Below are 20,520 nucleotides of genomic sequence, written 5' to 3'. Positions count from 1 at the left end.
TTTCCATCTTCTTTTAAATCCAAAAATTCCTTAAGTATTTTGTAATAATAGCTCCCATGTGAATACAGCCAGCCAAGGTACAATGGGAAGGTAGGTAAACAGGGCTATTTATATGTATGTCTTTTGTTTTTAAACATTTACAGCAGGAAATAATTCTTTCTAAATCCTCTCTCTGGGGCGCCTGGGTGGCGCAGTCGGTTAAGCGTCCGACTTCAGCCAGGTCACGATCTCGCGGTCCGTGAGTTCGAGCCCCGCGTCGGGCTCTGGGCTGATGGCTCAGAGCCTGGAGCCTGTTTCCGATTCTGTGTCTCCCTCTCTCTCTGCCCCTCCCCCGTTCATGCTCTGTCTCTCTCTGTCCCAAAAATAAATAAACGTTGAAAAAAAAAAAAAAAATTAAAAAAAAAAAAAATAAATCCTCTCTCATTCATAGCTCTCGCAAGATACATGTAATCTACATGTTAACACAGGACTGAAGGTACTCAATCTTATTCTTCACTGTGTCCCTCACAGTAATGAGCACAGACCTATGAATATCACAGCAATTTGAAATACCTCTAATAGATGAAAAAGCTACCATTATTTCTAACACAAGTTTTTCTTACTTTTGCCTTTGTTTTTTTCTACTCTAAAATGTGAAGAGATGCAGAGAAAATGGAATTAGATGAGTACCCATTTATACAGACTTTTCATTTTTTTCAAGTTTTACCTTTGGACCGAAGAGGAAAGAAAAGGACCCAGTTGCTGCACATCCCTTAGGGATGCTGGAGGTGTGCTGGGGCTTTGTGCCTCACCCACTGAGATCAGGTCAACAGAAGTTTCAGCAGGAGTCAAATAGTAAGTAGAAAGGCTCTTTATCCATTGGTGAGTTTATTCCACTTAAAAGTCCTTACTGGCAATCTTGGTGTTTTAAGACAGAAGGTAAATAGCATTGGGCTTTCTATTTTAATTCCCACAAAAGAGGGGAACATAAGATTATTAAAAATAGAGAAAATAAAAAATTTTTTTAAAAACAGAAAGCAAATAGGCAGTGAATCTCTGATCTTCCATTTTCCAACACTTGTTATTTGCAGGCAACTTACTTTATAGCTCAAATACACACTCCTTTTAAACAGTATGAATATGTTAAAACACTACTTTAATCTCAATTTGTTGATTCTTTGAGAATATCTAGTTAAAGATAACTTCAATCTTAAATCTACAGCATATATTTCCTATGTCCCTTGATGTGGGAAAAAAAATACCAGAAAAAATTTCACCCACTTTTCCAGAAATTTATAAATATACTCTACCTTTTTTCTTTTTCATTGGTTCATGGCTGTCTGGTGATGTGGGAATAGGAGAGGTATCCATTGGTTCGGATTCTTCAGTTGACACCTCCACTACGGTTTCTGTAATGACATCTGGCCTCATAGCAGCATGGATAAATTCTGGAGTTGATACACAAGGAGGGACAAACACTTCCACTATAAAGAAAAGTTGAAAAATTAAAATTTCCCACCCCCATTAACACTTTTTAATGCGGACAATTCAATATTTGATAGAGGTGAGACTTATTAACAATTCATCAAAACAGGATAAATGCCTGAAGTTAATTTGCTGAATATGCAATATGATCTCAAGTATGTAAGGAAATAAATGCAAAGAAAATTGCATACAAGGTCACCCCCCTTCTTCACATTTTTACATGCTTTCGAGCTTACTGTAGAAGACTTTGAATTATTTTGACAATTGGGAAAACATCTGAAAATAAAATAATAGTATAATAAAATAGTGAGTTCTTTAATAATTACTTTCCTTCCTGGTACCCATCATTATGCTCTAACTAGGTAATACATGCACATGGTATATTTTAAAAACATTTAATAAAGGGACGCCTGGGTGGCTCAGTCAGTTAAGCGGTCAACTCTTGATTTCGACTCTGGTCATGATCTCTCGGGTCTTGAGATCAAGCCCCACATCGTGCTCTGTGCTTACAGTGCAGAGCCTGCTTCAGGTTGTCTGTCTCCCTCTCTCTGCCCCTCCCCCACTTGTACTCTCTTCTCTCTCAAAAATAAAATGTTACAAAAATATTTTAAAAACCATTTAATAAATGTGTCTGCAGTGAAAAGAAAGCACTTACAGATCATTTCAAAATATGAAGAAAAGGAAAACCTCATTATAGCCCAATTAATATCATCTTTCAGTATTTAAACTTTTATTTAATGTAACAGTCCTGATGTTTTGAGTCACTAAACCAATACATACAGACTGCCATTCAGTGTTCTATTCCAGTAATGTTGCTCTGGTTTCCTTTCCATGTGCATGAATGATCAGAATAGGACATTTCTATTTCAATTAGGAGACAGTTAATACATACTATTGTGGATCAATACATTGACCAGCATGCCCTAACTTTTTTCTCACATCTCTAAATAATACATGGGATTCCAATTATTAAAAAGGACATTTGCTCTTAGGATTTATTATAAATCCCTATAAGAAAGGCCAATATCATTGTATTAAGTCAAATTAACACTTGGACATTAAAATTGGAAAACAAAACGACTCTCAAAGGCAGTCTTAAAGAAAAAACGGGACCAAAAGAAAAAGAAACTTGTAGCCTGAGGGAGTATAGGGAAATGGTGGAAGCTCTATCTCCTCTTTCCACCTCGGATGGTTCCCTGGAGCTACTGCCTATTTATCACTGAAGAAAGGATAGAAAGCAGTCTTGGGAGGCAACTCCACCACCCCATGTGCCATTCCCTTAAGGACTACAAAGGTTTCTAATTTACCCAGAACTAAGAAAATAAGACATGACAGGAGAAGTAAAAACTTAACGAACATTTATCTGTCTATAGTGGGCATTTTCTGTATATTTATTATAAAAATCAAGTATTTCAAGTATTTAAGTCTTGGGAACTTTGACAAAGATCAATTATTGCTGTCACAGGTATTCGTGCATAATAAACCTTGAGAACAACAACAATCCCCATGTATTTAAGAAGAAACTTTCAGGGCACCTAGGTGTCCTAGTCCGTTAAGCCACCGACTCTTGGTTTTGGCTCAGATCACGATCTTGCAGTTCGTGGGTTCAAGCCCTGCGTCAGGCTCCACGCTGACAGCATGGAGCACTCTTGGGATTCTCTCCCTCCCTCTCTGCCCCTCTCCAGCTCCCTGCTTGCTCACTCACTCTCTCAAAATAAAAACACATTTTTTTTAATTAAAGACAAAAACAGAAGAAACTTTTATTTTAGATACGTGGAGTGATGTGACATGTTTAATATAAAACAGAACAATTCACATACCAGGACTTCTTGAATCCCTTAAGCAGGTAGGAGATTCCATATGAAGCAGGGCTTCAGCAGCTTCAATGGTCTTATCTGTACAGTGTGCATTACTGCTATGAACTGATGCTTCCACTGGGGGGAAAATAAGTTCTACTCAATTAAAAATATACTGAATACATTACTAAATTAAAACATATTAGTCTATGAGAAACAAATTCACTCTCATATGAATAAATAAGTCATTGATACATATTAGTCCATATAAATTATTTACACAAATAATTTAAAAAAACAATCCGGTATCTATACTTTACAAAATAAGTGTTGAATTATAAAGCAACTATTGAGAATGATTAGAAATTACGAAGAAATTTCTGAATCTTATCAAAAGGAAAACAAGGACAGACCCTTGAAATCTGAATCTTATATCAACTTTAGAACAAAACTAACTTGGGGGTAGGGGGGTGGGTAGTTGTAGTTTAACAATTGGGGAAGTCAGTTCTGTATCTTGACATACTGCTACTGAAATCAGGGAAGATACCTTGCAGAATCAGTGGGAAACACACATTTCTACATTAGTTTAATGAATTGGTTTCTTACAGACCCTCCTAGGTGAGTACTCTAACATAGCACCAGAACACTAGGAACTTTCTTCCCAATAACCTTGTCTCTTCTTCAGGACTTCACTGAGCTTTTCTGGGTTTTACCCAATAAATTTGTCTTTAACGTTTCTGTGTTTGTGGGGCGCCTGGGTGGCTCAGTTGGCTGAGCGTCCGACTTCGGCTCAGGTCACGATCTCACAGCTTGTGAGTTTGAGCCCCATGTTGGGCTCTGTGCTGACGGCTCAGAGCCTGGAGCCTGCTTCGGATTCTGTGTCTCCCTCAGTCTCTCACCCTAACTCACTCGCATTCTGTCTCTGTCTCTCTCAAAAATAAACAAACATTAAAAAAAATAATAAAGTTTCTGTGTTTGTTTTCCCATGAAGCCTTTTCTAATTCTGCCACCTTCTGTAACTCTTTTTTAGCACTGTATGCTTTGCTGACTGAAATACCTGTGAAACAGTAAAACATAATACAGCAATCATTTGGGCTTTCAGGTCCAACAGCTTGGGTTCTGCCACTTATATGTTACTCTAGACTAGCTCAGTTTCCTCTTTCACAAAACAGGTGTATTACTTACCTCATATAGGTGTGAGAATTAAGTGATGTGCAATACCCATAAAAAGCATGTACAGTGCCTGGCATATAGATAGGTATTTAATAAATGATAATTTCTTACCACTCCTATAAGATTGTATGTTCCCTGAGGTCAGGAGGGCTATCTTAATTCATCTTTATATCTGCTATAATTTCCAATATAGACTTTAAATACAACAGGCATGCAAGTATTTCTTTTATATATTAAAGTTAAAAACAACCCACAGACCTCACAGGAAAATTGGCCATTCAAAGCACAAACTTGCATTAATGACATATTAATTTCACACCCTGACTTAAAATGTTGAATATTCTACTTGGTAAGAGCTTCTGAAACATGAATATGCAACAGTTTCTAATTTGATAGATTTTTCTCCGTATGTCCTATAGAAAAACTAAAACGAAATATTTGTATAAACTGCATAAACCATATGATAGATGCATACATTCTACACACTAAAGATATGAATCTTTTAAAACTGTTTTCAGGAAACTCTGAATTGAAAAAAAAAATTCACTTAATCTCAAAATTCACCAAATGCTAAAGCTTTAGCCCTAAACAGTAGTCATTTGGAGAGCATTTATTTAAAGGAAAAAAAAAAAAAAAATCCAGCGACTGTTTTACCACCTGTTGCACATCATCCACACTCTCAAGCAAGGTACTGAGTCTCTCCAGTTGCTCTTTCCATTTATGGAAATCTGCTCAAAGCTAAACAGTTCCAGAGAGGCAGCCAAACCTCTAAGTAAATCTATCTTTAGGTGACCCTGCTTACTCTTTATCTGCAGCTTCACTGAAGCAAAGGATTCAATCAGTCCCAGCTCAACTTTAAGAAACTTAGTAAGTATAAAATATATTCCCATTCTCAAGTAGTTTTTTCAAAGTGCCTCCCCCAACACTCACATGTATTAAAGAACCTTGGAAAGCAATTTCTCAGGCTTTTAAAATTTATTCTAGGAACTTCATTCTCTTTAGAGTCTGCTTGTGTTGCAATTTAGGTGTTGTCTTATGTGCTATTAATAAACTATCCTGGGTAAACTAATTCCTTATGTAATTGTATTAAGACACACCCTAAAAACCTTACCATATTAAAATGACAGCTTCAAAGCACTTGATAATACAGAAACAGAATTTTACCCAATGTTTAATGTTTTCAGTTATAAACAATGAAATGTGCCTAATGGTTACATATAGTGCTGCTCTGAGTTTTTATGCAGTTTGAGGCACATTTCATGTTAGTCATGTTGCTATTTCTGACCTCAAACTTCCGTCTCCCCCAAATTCAACATATATTTCCCAGAAATATTTTACATTTACAGAGTAAAACATTACATAACAAACTTTAAGAATTAAATTTACCAATTCATATTTTAAATTTAGGATAAGAATATAAAAAATGCAGATGTTCTTTAAGAATTATCAAAGAGAAGATCTAATACTCTGTGTTCTGTCAACAAATGGTTGTTGAGCACTTATCATAGCCAGATCCTGTGCCACAAATCTGAAATACAAGTGTGACTAGATCTCTGGCCTCATGAAGCTTATATACTAAGAGTTTAGAAACATAAATGGTAGTATCAAAAACATAAATGAAAATAAAATATTTCAAAACTAAAGAAAAGTACAAAATAAAGTTACTCTGTAAACAGCTTATTAAGTAGAACACTGATTTCTTTTTTTTTTTTTTGATGCTTACTAATTTTACCTTTTGTCATTTTTATTAACTGAAATAACCCTAAGCACTAGGAGCTCATACTCAGATCAATTTGCAATATTGTACCCATCAGTATCCAAGAATACTTAACCATTTTGTAAAAGAAAGCACTATCTCCTTTTAATTTTCTTTTGTTGATACAAGTCTGTAAGTAGTTTCTGATAAAAGAAATTTAAGAAATATTTCTCAGGGTGCCTGGGTGGCTCAGTCGGTTAAGCTCAGGTCATGAGCTCCCAGTTCATGGGCTTGAGCCCTGTGTAGGGCTCTGTACTGATAGCAGCCTGCTTGGGATTCTTTCTTTCTCTCTCTCTCTTTCTCTCTCTCTCTCTCCCTCCCTCCCTTCCCTGTTTTCTCTCTCAAAATAAATAAACTTAAAAAAATAAATATTTCTCTTATTCAAGTTTCTGTAATTTTTAAAACCTTTCAATTCCTTTGGTTCAGCTCAGTAATTCAAATACAATTTAAACTAGAATTATGCACAATTCTTAAAGATAAACATGAATTTAACAGTGGTGTACAAAGTAAGCAAATAACCAAACTACATGCAAGGGCTGAAAACTCCTTATCTCTTACTTAAAACTTGATTTACTGGCATCTTTCTAGACCTGTGTATGAAATTAATGGGAGGAAAAAAATAAGCAACACATTTTAAAAATTGAAACAATGAAGACAAAAGTAATCTGAAAGGTATCATTTTCTACTTAAGACTAGTAGGTGGTGTTGCTGGTTAATCCCTCTTGAAGAAATAAATGTATCAAATAAACTTCAAAACAATTTCAACTTTAATCATCCTGCCAAAATCAAATTTGCTTTTTTATGCCCTCCTTTAGTATTGGTAAGAGTCTTGTTGTTTCATTTCCAGCTTTCTAATCAACTGGTGTTTGTATGGCAGAGTACTCCAGACTCACTCAACAGCTGTTACAAAATACCAAACTTGGTAATTAAGTCTGACAAGAGACATACCTCTCAGCTTTGCAGAAGAGAATGCTGGCAATGGATCTAGTTCATAAGAAAGTTCTTAAGGTCAAAAATAAAAATTAACAGCAACTTAATTTGAGAGCAATGGGAAAAAACAACAACATTTCCTTAAATGATAGTAGTATGCCCCTACAAGCAAGACCATAAACTAGTATTACAAGGTCATCACTCAACTGTGCACCTGACTTACTACAGCTTATCTCCTAATGCCCCAAGGTGTCAACAGGTGAGTGAAGAATAAAAAGGAATGCAATAAAAAGGGGGGAAAAGGTAAAAATTTTGGGACACTCCATCTTTTCTTGTTCCTCTTTGACTTTCTAATTACTATAGTTACAATTTAAAAGTTTAAAAGGGAAAAAGAACTAAAATTATTTTTGTAAAATAGAGCTACTTGATGAAAACTTAACATGAGGCACGTTTAGTTTTTAAATTCCTGCAGCCAGATTTTAAAAAGTAAAACTGAAATTAATGCCTTTCATTTAACCCAGTATATTCAATATATTGTCATTTCAACACGAAATCAATATAAAAGTTTTCCACAGTTTGTTTAAATTAGTTAAAATTTAAAAAAATTAAAAATTCAGTTTCTCAGTCACATTTCAAGTACTCAATAGCCGTATATGGCTAGTGGCTATGGTACTGAAAAGTGCGGACTAAAGAAAACTGTAACACAGATATTCTCAAACTTTTTTGGTCAAGGGAAACTTTTATACTCAAACTACTGAAGACCACAAAGAGATTTTGTTTATATAAGTCCTATTTTTATGAATTTTTTTATTTTATAAAAATTTTTTTTTTTTTTTACTATTTATGGGGGAGGAGGGCAGAGAGATTACACAGAGAGATACACAGACTCCAAAGCAGGCTCTAGGCTCAGAGCTGTCAGCACAGAGCTGGATACGGGGCTCGAACTCAGACCATCAGATCGTGACCTGAACCCAAGTCAATTGCTTAATTCACTTAGCCACCCAGGTGCCCCTATACAAGTCCTATTTTTAGATATTATTCTATTTGAAATTGAAATTAAGAAGACATTACAATATTTATAAGTTCATTGAAAATAATAAACCCAATACTTATAATATTTTTATGAAAACAGATTTTCTATCACAAACAAAAATCAGTAAGTAGCTTTGTTTTACATTGTAGCAACTTTTTGTTAATACATGATAGAAACACAGTTGAATTCATATTTGCTTCTTCATTCAATTTGTTGTGGTATCAAGTCACATAGCCTTTAGAAAACTCTGAACACTTGTGAAAGTGAAAAGGCAAATGTCTTAGCATTATTATGAAAACAATTTTGACCTCACAGACTCCCTGAGCCTAGTTACTCCCCAGATCCTCGGATAAGAGATTTCAGTTTTTAAGAACTGCAACTGTAATTTGTTGCCAAACATAATAACATCCAAATTCTATCTTAGTGTTTCTGTAACTTTTAGCTTTTAGTGCGTATAGATGAAAAATCATATTCTATTTTCCGTAAGTACAACAGCATTTTGTCCACTTACACATAAAGGACTTTGCAAGTTTTTCACAAATACTTCTTTGCATCCCTATGAACATTTAAGCTATAGATTAACACAGGGAGTTTAAATAATTATCAAGAACATTCTCCTGCCTGCCCTTTTCAACCAACCACATGTTTCTAAAGATTTTATGTTAAATTATCCTGGTTGAGTACTTAAACATTGATGTTACTCTTCAACTCAGTTTTTATATGAATTTCAGTACTCATGCTGCAATGAATTCTGAAGAGTAATTTCTTAAACACATTTCCAAATAAAAAATTTTTAATGAATGCCATTTTTCCAGGTTTATTTTAACACATGCTTCAGTTTTTCACATCCTAAATTGTTTCCAAATTGATCTTTTCAAGATTGATACCAGATATTTCAATTTACAGTAAACTGGAAATGATTTTCAAGTTCAAATTTCACAATGGCCTTTGACAAACTAGACAGATTTGTTTTGTCAGTGAAAATACTTAAGCTAAATTTCCAGAACCCCCCCCCTTCCTGCCCCCCCCCCCCATTTATTAACAGCATTAAAGTAGAGCAAAAGTTCTGGTGACCTTATCTCTCAATTCCAATTTCTTAATTCTCAATTTCTTAAAACAAGTAGAAACAAGTCAAGGAAAGTATAATTGAGAACAAGAAGGTAGAATATTTTAAATTGAAAATCTTCCAGAAAGTCTATAGACCATACACACCCAGTGCTTTCACATAAATGTTAAGAAAGTAACATTCATTTTTCCTATAGACTAGACATTTATTTTTCCTATAATTAGCTATATACGTTTATGTGTGTGTATATATACATACTATGTATGTATGTATGTATGTATGTATGTATACATGAAAATAAGCCTAAACTATATCATAGTCTCATTCAACATAAAGACCTGGCCTCAAGTTCCAATGTGGCACAAAGACTGGCTAGCAGAAATTAACCCAATTATGTAATGACCTTACAGACATATTCATTCACATGGTGTAATGTAAAAAAAATCCCAAAAAAATCCTTCACTGTCCATTAAATATTTGAACCACTTATAATTTTAGAGCTTTAATAATTATTAAAGATCCCCTAGTCAGTCTTGTTCTCTTACAGAAAGTGAAGCCTTAGAGAAGTCAAGTCACTACCACACAATTAGGTTAGTGACAGTGAGATGCAGATCTTCATCTCCTGACCTCAGGGTCAAGGCTCTTTCTCATACATCACACTGTAAATGAAAGTTTTATAAAGTATGTCAAGTCTTTACCACAAAAATATTTTCTATGTTAAAATAAAAGTGATTTTTAATAAGTAAGCTTATTTATTTCATTCTTAACTCAAACTCCTCTGACAGCATAAATGGTAATAACTAAAGCTGAAGTTGATAGCTAAAGTTGATAACTTCAAAAGGAGGAAAAGCAAAAGTGTATCCTCAGCACCTTAACATATAACAATATAGTAGTGGTAATATTAAGTGCTTTATAAACTTAGAAACAACAGTTTTGCTAACAATATTCAACTTAAAGCTTACCTCCTACAAGTTTTCATTAGTATCAGTTATTATACACTAATCATCAACCTATTATAGCATTAACATTTATGTATTGCATAGATTTACATCTGTCTCCCCAATTAGACTGTAAAATCTTTATGAGGAAGAATTATGTCTAACACTCAATGACTTCCCTCAAGGGAATAAAAAAGTATCATTCTATTTTACAAATACAAACTTCACAAACATTACTCCGCCAACATCACTGGAAATTGGCAGCAATCTAAATTTTTATTAATTTAGATCCATGATTCTTCATTTTATGGGTCACGTTTCCTCCCCAACTTTTAACTCACTGAATAATCCTTGGGTAAATCAGCAAACCTATCTCAAGTTTCCTTCTAAAACAGAGCTTGTAAAAGAGCTTCAGATTACGTGAAAATTATTGAGGAAATAATCTGAAAACAATTATATGTAAAACATTCTTTACAGAATATTATACTCACAAGGAAACTTCAATTGTAAGATTCATAAATACTAAAGAAATGCAGTGAGACTAGAAAACAACATATAACTTAAAAACCTCTTATCAAAGGAGATAAAACTTGTGTTTTCAAATTGCAGACTGCCTATATGTTTCCACTCCAAACAAAATATCTACAGGTCTCGTTTAGCTTCGCTAATTCCAAAAGCTTATGAAAGAAATACCTTCCACTGGGAAAATTAAGCCCTCTAACATTAACAATGTTTTTCCAAATTCTGTGGGGGCTATGCTACGGTTCTCCTGGTATGTTCACAATCACTGAAAACATTTCTCGAAATGTTTAACACTCACAGAAATATCACTGACCCCCACAATTACAGGTATTGTTAGTACCAGTAACATGAGGCCTAAAATTCCATTCCTTCATATTATTAATGGACTGAACATACAGAAAAGGAACCAAGTTCTCGCTGTACTCTGCCTCTTATTTACTGATACTTAGGTTCTTGCTCTTACAAGAAAATAACTGTCAAATATGTTTTAATCATCACGCAGTAAACTGTGATTTTTCTTTGGGACTTTTGATATGTGTATTACATCTTACAGGATAAAAGGCTAGTCGCTTATGTGTTATACAATACAGTTATATTATTCAAGACTTTATTTCAACTTAAAGCCCTTCCGTTAAATTTAGAGATACGCATTTATGTTCATGATTCTCCCCAACCGAACTACTAATTTCACACTCTCAAAGGGTAACATCTTTTTGCAACATTAGTCTTTGGTATGTCCCATCTTCCAACTCCCATAGCTGGCGATATGAAACAGAACCCGGGGAAAAGAAACATGTATGCTTTGTTGTTAGCATAAGTAAGTAATATTCAAGCACTGCTACATCGATTCAGGGCCCTCACTGCGCTGTCTGCTATTAAGTAAAGCTGCTTTTTCTATGTAACTTAAGTCCGTGCCCTTCCGCTGCAGCAGTGGCGCTGCACATCCCCCACCCCCGCGGCCACTTCCGTGTTTACACTCCTCTTCCCTCCAATTCCATGCGTACATTGTCAGCTTCACTCCCGCCCAATCTTCATTGGCCCAGCGCGGGCCCAGAGTCCCGCCCCCAGAAATCAACGTTCTTATTTGGAACATCTTAGAGAGCAGATTGGAACCAAAGGCCTGTCAATCCCGCCCGTTCTGTCCTCTCCGAGGCGCTTCCGCTATGGTGGGAGGTTTGGGGGGGAGGGGAAAAGGGGGCAATTCCGTGCTGAGACTTCCCTAGGGCCAAGACTCCCTCTCGCCCGCCCCACTCCTTCACATTCACCCACTGTTTACAAAAATAACCGTTCTTCTCTGATGCCTCAACCGTCCAGGTCAGGGGTACAAAATATATTCCGTGTCCTTCCCACTCTTACCCCTAAAAAAACAACCCACGAGGGAAGGGGCTATAAGCCTACTTCTTCACAGCCACCCATTAAATGAGGAAAGGGAGGCGGGCCCCTGAGAGCAACATCATCCCGGGCTATTCCACATTATTCAGTGACCCTTTCCAGAACCGTTACTCCTGAGACTGCACAAGGTGGGGACGTGAAGAGGAGGGGCAGAGCATTTTTTTGGCGGGTATCGGTCTACCGGACGTGGCCCGGGGCTGCATCGTCCACGCGGAAGTCACGGATTTGTGGACCAAGTCTCAAAGGAGAACGGAGCGGGGGTGGCGAGCGTTCACCGGAGAAGCCCGCCGCCCCCGACCGCGGGCAGTAGCGGCCTCTCCGGCCAGACAGCGTGGCAGGCGCAGCCGAGAGACAACAGCCTCACTCACTTCCTGGTTCCTCAGCAACTGGGGTGAAGCGCACAACTCGTCCGCCCCCGAGTCCCCAACTTAACTGCGGCTCGGTTCTCCGGCACCCGCTGCCAGCGCTCCGCCCGGCAGCTGCCGCCGCTGCTCGCCGAACACACCCTGAAGCGACAGCGCCAGATTCGAGGCAGGTTACTCTCCAAGGTGATCACTTCCTGATTCGTCGCCTCCATTACTTCATTCACTACCCCCCTTTCCCCCGGCCGCCCCGGTGACTGAGGTGGACACTGAACCCCCTGCACTGACCGCCACAGGGGAGTCACCCCGCCTTCTGTGCACCCCCTCTCCTGCTGCACCGATGCACAGGAGAAAAGTTCCCTGTCCTTACCAGCCCGGATGAGCAGATCCAGCTGGTTCGTGGGTCCCTCATGCAGAGACGTCGCCATGTTTATCCCGGGGCTGGAGCTGCTGCTTCACATTGACTTACACCGTGAGCAGCGGCAGCAGGGGAGGAGGCGGAACCCACGGCCGGAGATACACGCCGTGCGACCGACACACACTCACGCACTCGCACACACTCAGACGCCCGGATCCTTGCGCGTCCTCCGACAGGAAGCCGAGGCCGGCCCGCCTCCCGCCGCGGGGCTGAGAAACCCCACCACCTAACGGCAGGGGCGGCGGCGGCGGCGGCGGCCGCCTCGGCTGGCAACGCGATCCTTCCGCCCCGCGTTCAGACAGGAAGTCCCGGACGCCCGCCCCGGAGAGCGGCCGCGGCCCACGGCGAGAGACACCTGAGGCTGGAAACCGCCCCGGTAGCCGCGGCTAGGACAAGGCCCGTCGGCAGGAAGAGGCACATTTCACGCTCTGCGGAAGAAAAGTCTGCAATTGTCCCCACTTTGGAAAAAAGCCATTAATCAAATTTTCTTCCTGGAAGAGATCTAATACCTAGTCCAACAGCTGTAAATAAAGGTGGCTATTTAACTTGTTTTGGCCGTTTCAAAGCTTATGCAACATGTAACCCGTCCACTTCAAAAAGCTGCACTTTAAAACAGGAATACCAACAACAAAAAAGGCATACCTACAAAATATTCTAAAAGCTTTACTTGGAAAGTTAAGTCGTTTACAACTACTTTAAGAGGCTGGCTTCGTCTTTTTTCCTCTACAGCAGTGTTAAAGAGCACACTAAACAGGTATTTATTAGTAAACAACAGAATTTGCCAACCTCTGGGAGATTAGATTATCCTTCCCCAATTTGCTAGTCATGAAATTCTCTTCTTACCCTTTCATTTCTGTTTGGTTCATTTGGAAACAAACGTATTCATTTGTATCATCTACTTTTAAAAATCTTTTTCATAGAAACAAATAAGTACATGCTAAAATACAATAGAAGAGCGAGATAAATTGCCATTTAGTGATTTTAAATTTATTGACAACACAAAATCAAACCAATAAAATGACTCAGATGAATCTTCATTAAAACAACAACAAAAAATGCTTCCCTGGTTTCAAAATTTCAGAACCTAAGTTTGAAACAAAATGTTGCCCTTAAGTTGTTTCTACATAAAATTTACATAAAACAGTGCCTCCTACAGAGTAAGTGCTCAATAAGTATTGGCTAAATACACACCAAAAAAAAATTTGGCAGTTACAAATTTAAGGTACAATTTTTATGATCTGAATCGAATGAACTGTGCTGATAATCCGAGGGGAAAAAAAGTTTTCCAGTGGTAATATTAATGCAATATTTGGCAAAAGTTTGCCCAACATGTCAGTGCAATTTTAGAATAGACTTGCATAGCCCATGACTTTTTTTTTTTTTTTTCATTTATATACTCATTTATTCTCTTGGAGCTTTGTCCTAGCCCTTCCACCATGATACCCACCCTCCCATAAAAGAACTTATATGCCATTTCCAGAGTACAACTCCCCTTAAACTCAATAAGGATCTTTCTTGCATTAGGTAAACTTTCACCTGTTGGACAAAAGGGACTATATGAGTGGTAGCTTTTTAAATCTCTAGTCAATTTAAAACAAGGATCATCTACTGATAAGCAGCATCTTAAACTGAGACAGTTTCCAGGTGGGGGATGATAAGGAAAACCAAGAAGCAATTCCTGGCTTTAGGCAAATCACTGAAATTGATAATAAATTTGAATGTCTACTCCTATCAATCAGTAGTTTTTCATGTATTTAAAAAGAAAGAGAAGCTTATTTTTTCTGGAGGCAACAGGTTAACTTGGGCTCAAGGAGGAATACACAACAAAAGAGTCAGTTTGAAGTATGATATATAACTTTTACCTCACGATTTGCATCCTGAGATATATCTGAAGAAGTCAATAGCGTTTATTTTACTCTTTGTACATCTTAATTATATGTATTTACCTCGCCTTATATTTTAAGTTCCAAGAGAAGAGAAGCTGTATGTATTCCTACCTAATACTTCACAGTATTCCTGTGTGTGTGTGTGTGTGTGTGTGTGTGTGTGTGTGTGTGTGTGTGTGTAACAACAGAAATCAATTCAGAAAGACTGGAAAGTATTCCTACATATTTAAAGTTCTTGTAAAAACACAATTCCTTGGGCTTTAATGCAATTCTGCCTTGCTACTGAAACCAGACTTTCAAGAGCCACCAATATTTTTTGCAAACTAAAAATACTATATTGGAAATAGCAAGTAAGGAAAAGCTGCTGCTGGAAATATAAATTGGTACAAACTTTCAGGAAAGCAGTGTGGCATTATATATCAAGAATCTAAAAGAGGTTCATGTATTCTGACCCAGGAGTTTCATTTCCAGGGCCTAGCCTGAAGAAATGGAAGACACTCAATGGATTGATTGCTCCATTAAAAATGATTTGAAGAATTTTTTTTTTTTTAAGGAATTGTCAAGCTGTTTTTCCTGGTGACTGTACCATTTTACATTCCCAAACCAGCACTGTATGAAGGTTCTAGTTTCTCCACATCTTTGCCAACACTTAACTATTTTTGGTCCATTTGTTTTTTATTTTTTATTTTTTTATTATTTTCTTTTTAAAATTTAGTACTTTTTTTTTAAAGTTTACTTATTTTGAGAGAGAGAGAGAGAGAGACAGAGAGCGTGCGCAGGAGGGGCAGAGAGAGGGAAGGAGACAGAATCCCAAGCAGGCTCTCCACACTGTCAGCTCGGAGCCTGTTGCAGGGCTTGGACTCATAAACCATGAGATCATAACCTGAGCCGAAATCAAGAGCCAGATACCTAACCAACTGAGCCACGTTTGAAGAATTTTTAACAACACAGTAAAATAGTAAAAATATAAATGTGCCAAGATTTAATTACATATGTATTTGTTCCACACAATATGACCCAAACCATGTAGTACATGTGAATGTATGTATATATAATATGTATACGTGTATAGTATACACACACATTCACACACATTCATCTGCATTTCTCAAGTCTTCAAGATTAAGCAGGTATTAATAAGCAGAATAAAAAACTGAGTAAGAATAGATAGGTTAGCATGGTAGACACTTTAGAGCAAATTCACATTCTGCTAATAACATTACAGAAAGGTATCTCCTATACTAAAGTTACTGCTCTATATTAGCAAGGGAAAAAAGATAAATAGCTAACTCTTTTTTTGTAAAAATTTTTTAATGTTTATTTTTTATATTAAAGAGAGAGAGAGAGAGAGAGAGAGGGACAGAATCTAAAGCAGGCTCCAGGCTCCGAGCTGTAAGTTGTCAGCACAGAGCCTGACAGCCTGCTGCAGGGCTTGAACTCACAACCACGGACATCATGACCTGAGCTGAAGTTGGATGCTTAACCAACTGAGCCACCCAGAAGCCCCAGGCCCCCGATAAATAGCTAACTCTTGTTGAAATAAAAGCTAGTAGTTCCATGGTGTAATGGTTAGCACTTCGGACTCTGAAAATAAAAGCTACTATGCTAAATGCTTTACCTTCACTTTTTTCATATATTCCTCTCTACATTTCTGTGAAATGTATATTACCATTGTGCTCATTTTATAGATGTGGATCTAAGGTTCCGTGAGCAAGGTCATCGAGTTAATGGGAGGCAGGGCCAGGATTTGAACCCAAACACTGACTCTAAGAGCCCTTACTCTCAAACGCTACCCAAGCACCAAAGTAACAAGGCCTTCTTATCTGTTACAATGCATTTAGTACCTGTCCATTTTCTTTCTTGTCTGAAAATTAGTTTATATTCCTCCCTTCAAAAGGTGGAACCTAATTCCCCTCTCCCTTTGTGTGTGGGCTGGACTTAATGACTCACTTATAACAAATAGTATAAAACTCAAGTGATGATGTAGAACTTCAGAAACTGTTTGCTTGATCTCGTCCTCTTGGGTCACTCTCTCCAAGGAAGCCAACCACCATGTCATAAGTACACTCAAGTAACTATGCAGAGAGGCCTTTCAGGCAAGAAAACAGGGCATCTTGCCAACAGTCTTGTGTCTGAGCTATCTAGAAGACAGACCCTTCCCCCCTACCCCCTAGCCGTAATCAAGCCTTCAGGGGACTGCAGCCTCACAAAAATCCCTGAGCTAGAACCAAGCAAATAAGCCACTCCCCAATCCTTAACCTTAAAAACTACCCAGGCCCTTGGGCAGCTCAGTCGGTTAAACATCTGACTTCAGCTAAGGTCGTGATCTCACAGTTTGGCTGGAGAATTTGAGTCCCGCATCAGGCTCTATGCTGTCAGCACAGAGTCCACTTCAGATCCTCGGTCTCCCTCTCTCTCTGCCCCTCCCCTGCTCACGCTCTGTCTCTCTCTCAAAATAAATAAATAAACATCCATAAAGTATTATTAAAATGAAGGCGTTTGAACTCAAAGTCACATATTCATTTATTCAACAAAGAATTATCTAGCACTTACTTTGAGCAAGTTTCTATCATAGGTACCTATTATCACACCTGGTAACACTACGTTATATTAACAAAAGAAAAGAATTAAGCCTTCCTAATTCACATAGAACTCCCACTAATGGTGAAGTCCTTAGAGACAGTATGATGTACAAAATTGCTTATACATGAAATTAGGGAAGAGTGAGTATATACTACATTTTTAACTACCACCCAGGAAAGTTAAATTATTTATATGTATAAAAGCCTTCATAAAGCATACATTTTTAATGAGGGGTTCACAAAGGCAAAGTTTTGTTAGTACAATGTGCATTTTTCTAAGGAGAAGAGTCATGGCTATTTTTAGACTCTCAAAGAAATCTATGACTCCTAACAGTTATTTCATCATAAATTATCTTGCCGTATGCATTTAAGGACCACAAAAACCCTACAGTGAGTAAGGACTCAGTATGTACCGTTTTGAAGGCGGATGGTTTGGTTTAGGTTTTCTGCATTTTACTTAAGTTATTCCCGGGCCCGATTCTTCCTTGAGCTTGCTGTCTCTATACTCTATAGTTTACACTGGGTGACACACAGCTTCGGACTCTTAGAAGCCACTCCTAGAAGCCCGTCAATTGATTATTGTAGCTGGTTCTTTCTAATGGATATTAGAGAAACAACTCTTTCCAAATAGCATTTATTAAGTGCCCATATGTACATGACACCCTGCAAAATGAGTTTAAATAGTTAACGATCTCTGTATTTCAGATAACATTTATGACAGCTGATTTCAAGGGTTTGGGTTCTTTATTATCATTAAAGAATTTGTAGAATCTTGAATACTCTGGAAAAATCTTTTTCAATTCTTATGAAACTTTCTAAGAGCTAATACATAATTCCCATTTAGCATGTTTATGAAAAAATTAACAACGGAGTTCTTAACTAAGATCTATTGCAACTCTAAGTTAAATTCTATCTTGAGTGATTCCAAAAGGAATATTCGGATTAACTAATTTCTTCCCCTCTCACAATACAGCTTCTGCGTGCTACCTACCAAAAAATTCCTCAGAGGTCAACACTGAGCTTTTAATTGCCAAACCCAGCCAACTCCTCTTAGTCCTCCAAACGAATGACATTATTGGCCACCCCTTAACGAAATCCTTCCCTTCGTTTGATTTTCATGAGAATTAACTGCCTGGCTTTGTTTTTTTTCCTATTTGTTTCTTTTCAGTTGATTTCACCCATTTCTCCACAACCCTTAAAGGTGGCTGTCCTCCCAAAGTGTGATCCTTAACCATCTTCTCTCTTCATTCTTGACTCTCTCAAGAATGTTATTACCCATCCAACACTAGTGTTTTCAATATTATTTCTCTACTGATCAAAAATCAGTATCTCAAGGCCTGACTTATTATTTTTTTTTAGCTCTAGGCTCTAATTTCCAATGTTATGGTAAACATCTTTATTGGGCTAACCCACTGGTACCTAAAGGTCTTTTTTTTTTTTTAATATTTATTTATTTATTTTGAGAGAGGTGGGGCAGGGAGGCAGAGAGAGAGAAGGAGAGAGAGAATCCCAAACAGGCTCCTCCACACTATCAGACAAGAGCTGGACGCAGGGCTCGAACTCACAAACTGTGAGACCATGACCTGAGCTGAAATCAAGAGTCAGATGGATGCTTAACCAACTGAGCCACCCAAGCGCCCCTAAAGATCTTTTATCTACAAATCTCCTATCAACAACATTACCATCTTCCCAGGCTAGAAATCTGCATCATCTATGATCCTAGTTTAGGTAGTCATGTATTATACAATTTTTGAGAAGGATTCAAAACCTACATGAAATTATAAAACATAATGTAACAAACATTTATCTTTCCAACATCCAGAACAACAACTGTTAACATTCTGTTATTTATGCCTGAAGATGCTTTTTCCCCCTAAGAAATAACACATTACAGGGTAAGATAACATCTTTCAGTACTACTCTCAGTTCTCATTCACCATTTCATTTCCAAAGAAACCACTATCATTAAGTTTTATGTATATTCTTCTAGTCTATTTTTTACATTTGTGTGTGTGTGTGTGTGTGTGTGTGTCCCAGAATAATTTATACTATTATTTTGCATGCTTTGGGTACATAAATGACATTATTCTATATACACCATTCTAAAATTTACTTTTTTTCATTCAAGATTTACATTCTATCCATGCTGGCATAAATAAATATTGCTATGCTTTTTAGATGCTGCAAAATATTCCAATGCATGAATTTACCCCATTTTATTCATCAAATTATCTACTGGTAGGCAAATAAATTTATTTCCATTTTTCACTTTAATGAACAATGCTGCAAAAAATTCTTATCTAAACACGTACGCTAGGGGTGTCTGGGTGGCTCAGTCTGTTGGACATCCGACTTCGGCTCAGGTTATGATCTCATGGTTCGTGGGTTCAAGCCCCACATCAGGCTCTGTGCTGACAGCTCAGAGCCTGGAGCCTGCTTCTGATTCTGTCTCCCTCTCTCTGCCCCTCTTGTACTCTGCCGGCTTGTACTCTCTGTCTCTCTCCCTCTCTCTCAAAACTAAACATTATAAAAAAAACATGTACGCTAGAGTTAGTTCACTGTATATACCTACAAATAGAATTTTTATAGAATAGAATAAGTACATTTTTAATCTTATATGTTACTCTATCCGAAGTATCTATGCAAGTCTAAAATCCCATCAGTGATGTGGTAAAAGTTTCCATTTTTCTCAAATTCTTGTCAATACAAGATATAATCAGACTTTAAAAAGTCTATTGGGTGACAAGAAAATTTTCATTGTTGTATTAATTTGCATACACTTAATAAGTACTGGGGATACTTTTTCATATACTTACTGGCCCCCTATAAATTGCCTAGTCGTATCCATTGTCATTTTTCTAGGATACTTTTTGTCTTACTGAGGTATAGAATGTCAACATATCATAGATAATAATTCAGATATGTGTTGCAAATATCTTCTGCCAACCTGCTGTTTGACTTTTAATTTGGTTGGTCTATAGTATCCTTTGTCCTATAAAAACTTTACATTTTGATGTAGTAAAATTAATATGTGTTTTAATGTATGTTAAATAGTCCCTGGAATAAAAAGGAAATCATAAAGAAATTAAGAAATATTTAGAAATGAATTACAATTAAAATATAACGTGTCAAACTAGGTGTGGCATAGCTAAAACAGTACTTCAGAGGTCAGGAGATGAAAAGGTTTAAAAATAAGCTAAGC

General features: G+C 37.4%; 1 protein-coding gene across 14 annotated transcripts in view; it reads right to left on the bottom strand.

Moving 5' to 3' along the window:
• Nucleotides 1-20,520, bottom strand: part of ELF2 (E74 like ETS transcription factor 2) — a 94,695-nt gene that overhangs the window by 10,217 nt on the left and 63,958 nt on the right. For 5 of the 14 annotated variants that reach the window (XM_045467313.1, XM_045467306.1, XM_045467308.1 and 2 more), the window contains 2 exons: nt 3,285-3,398; nt 1,290-1,463 (listed from right to left, as the gene is read on the bottom strand). In XM_045467313.1, the coding sequence (XP_045323269.1) occupies nt 1,290-1,463; nt 3,285-3,398 (288 nt within the window). Of the gene's footprint in view, nt 1-1,289; nt 1,464-3,284; nt 3,399-12,802; nt 18,777-20,520 lie in introns of those variants that run through there. The other 9 variants (XM_045467307.1, XM_045467309.1, XM_045467311.1 and 6 more) reach the window with 7 other exon arrangements.

Source organism: Leopardus geoffroyi, chromosome B1 (genome assembly GCF_018350155.1).
Source record: "Leopardus geoffroyi isolate Oge1 chromosome B1, O.geoffroyi_Oge1_pat1.0, whole genome shotgun sequence".
NCBI classification, from domain to species: Eukaryota; Metazoa; Chordata; class Mammalia; order Carnivora; family Felidae; genus Leopardus; species Leopardus geoffroyi.
Note: the sequence above shows the minus strand (reverse complement) of the source record. Positions and strands in the feature narration are given on the sequence as shown.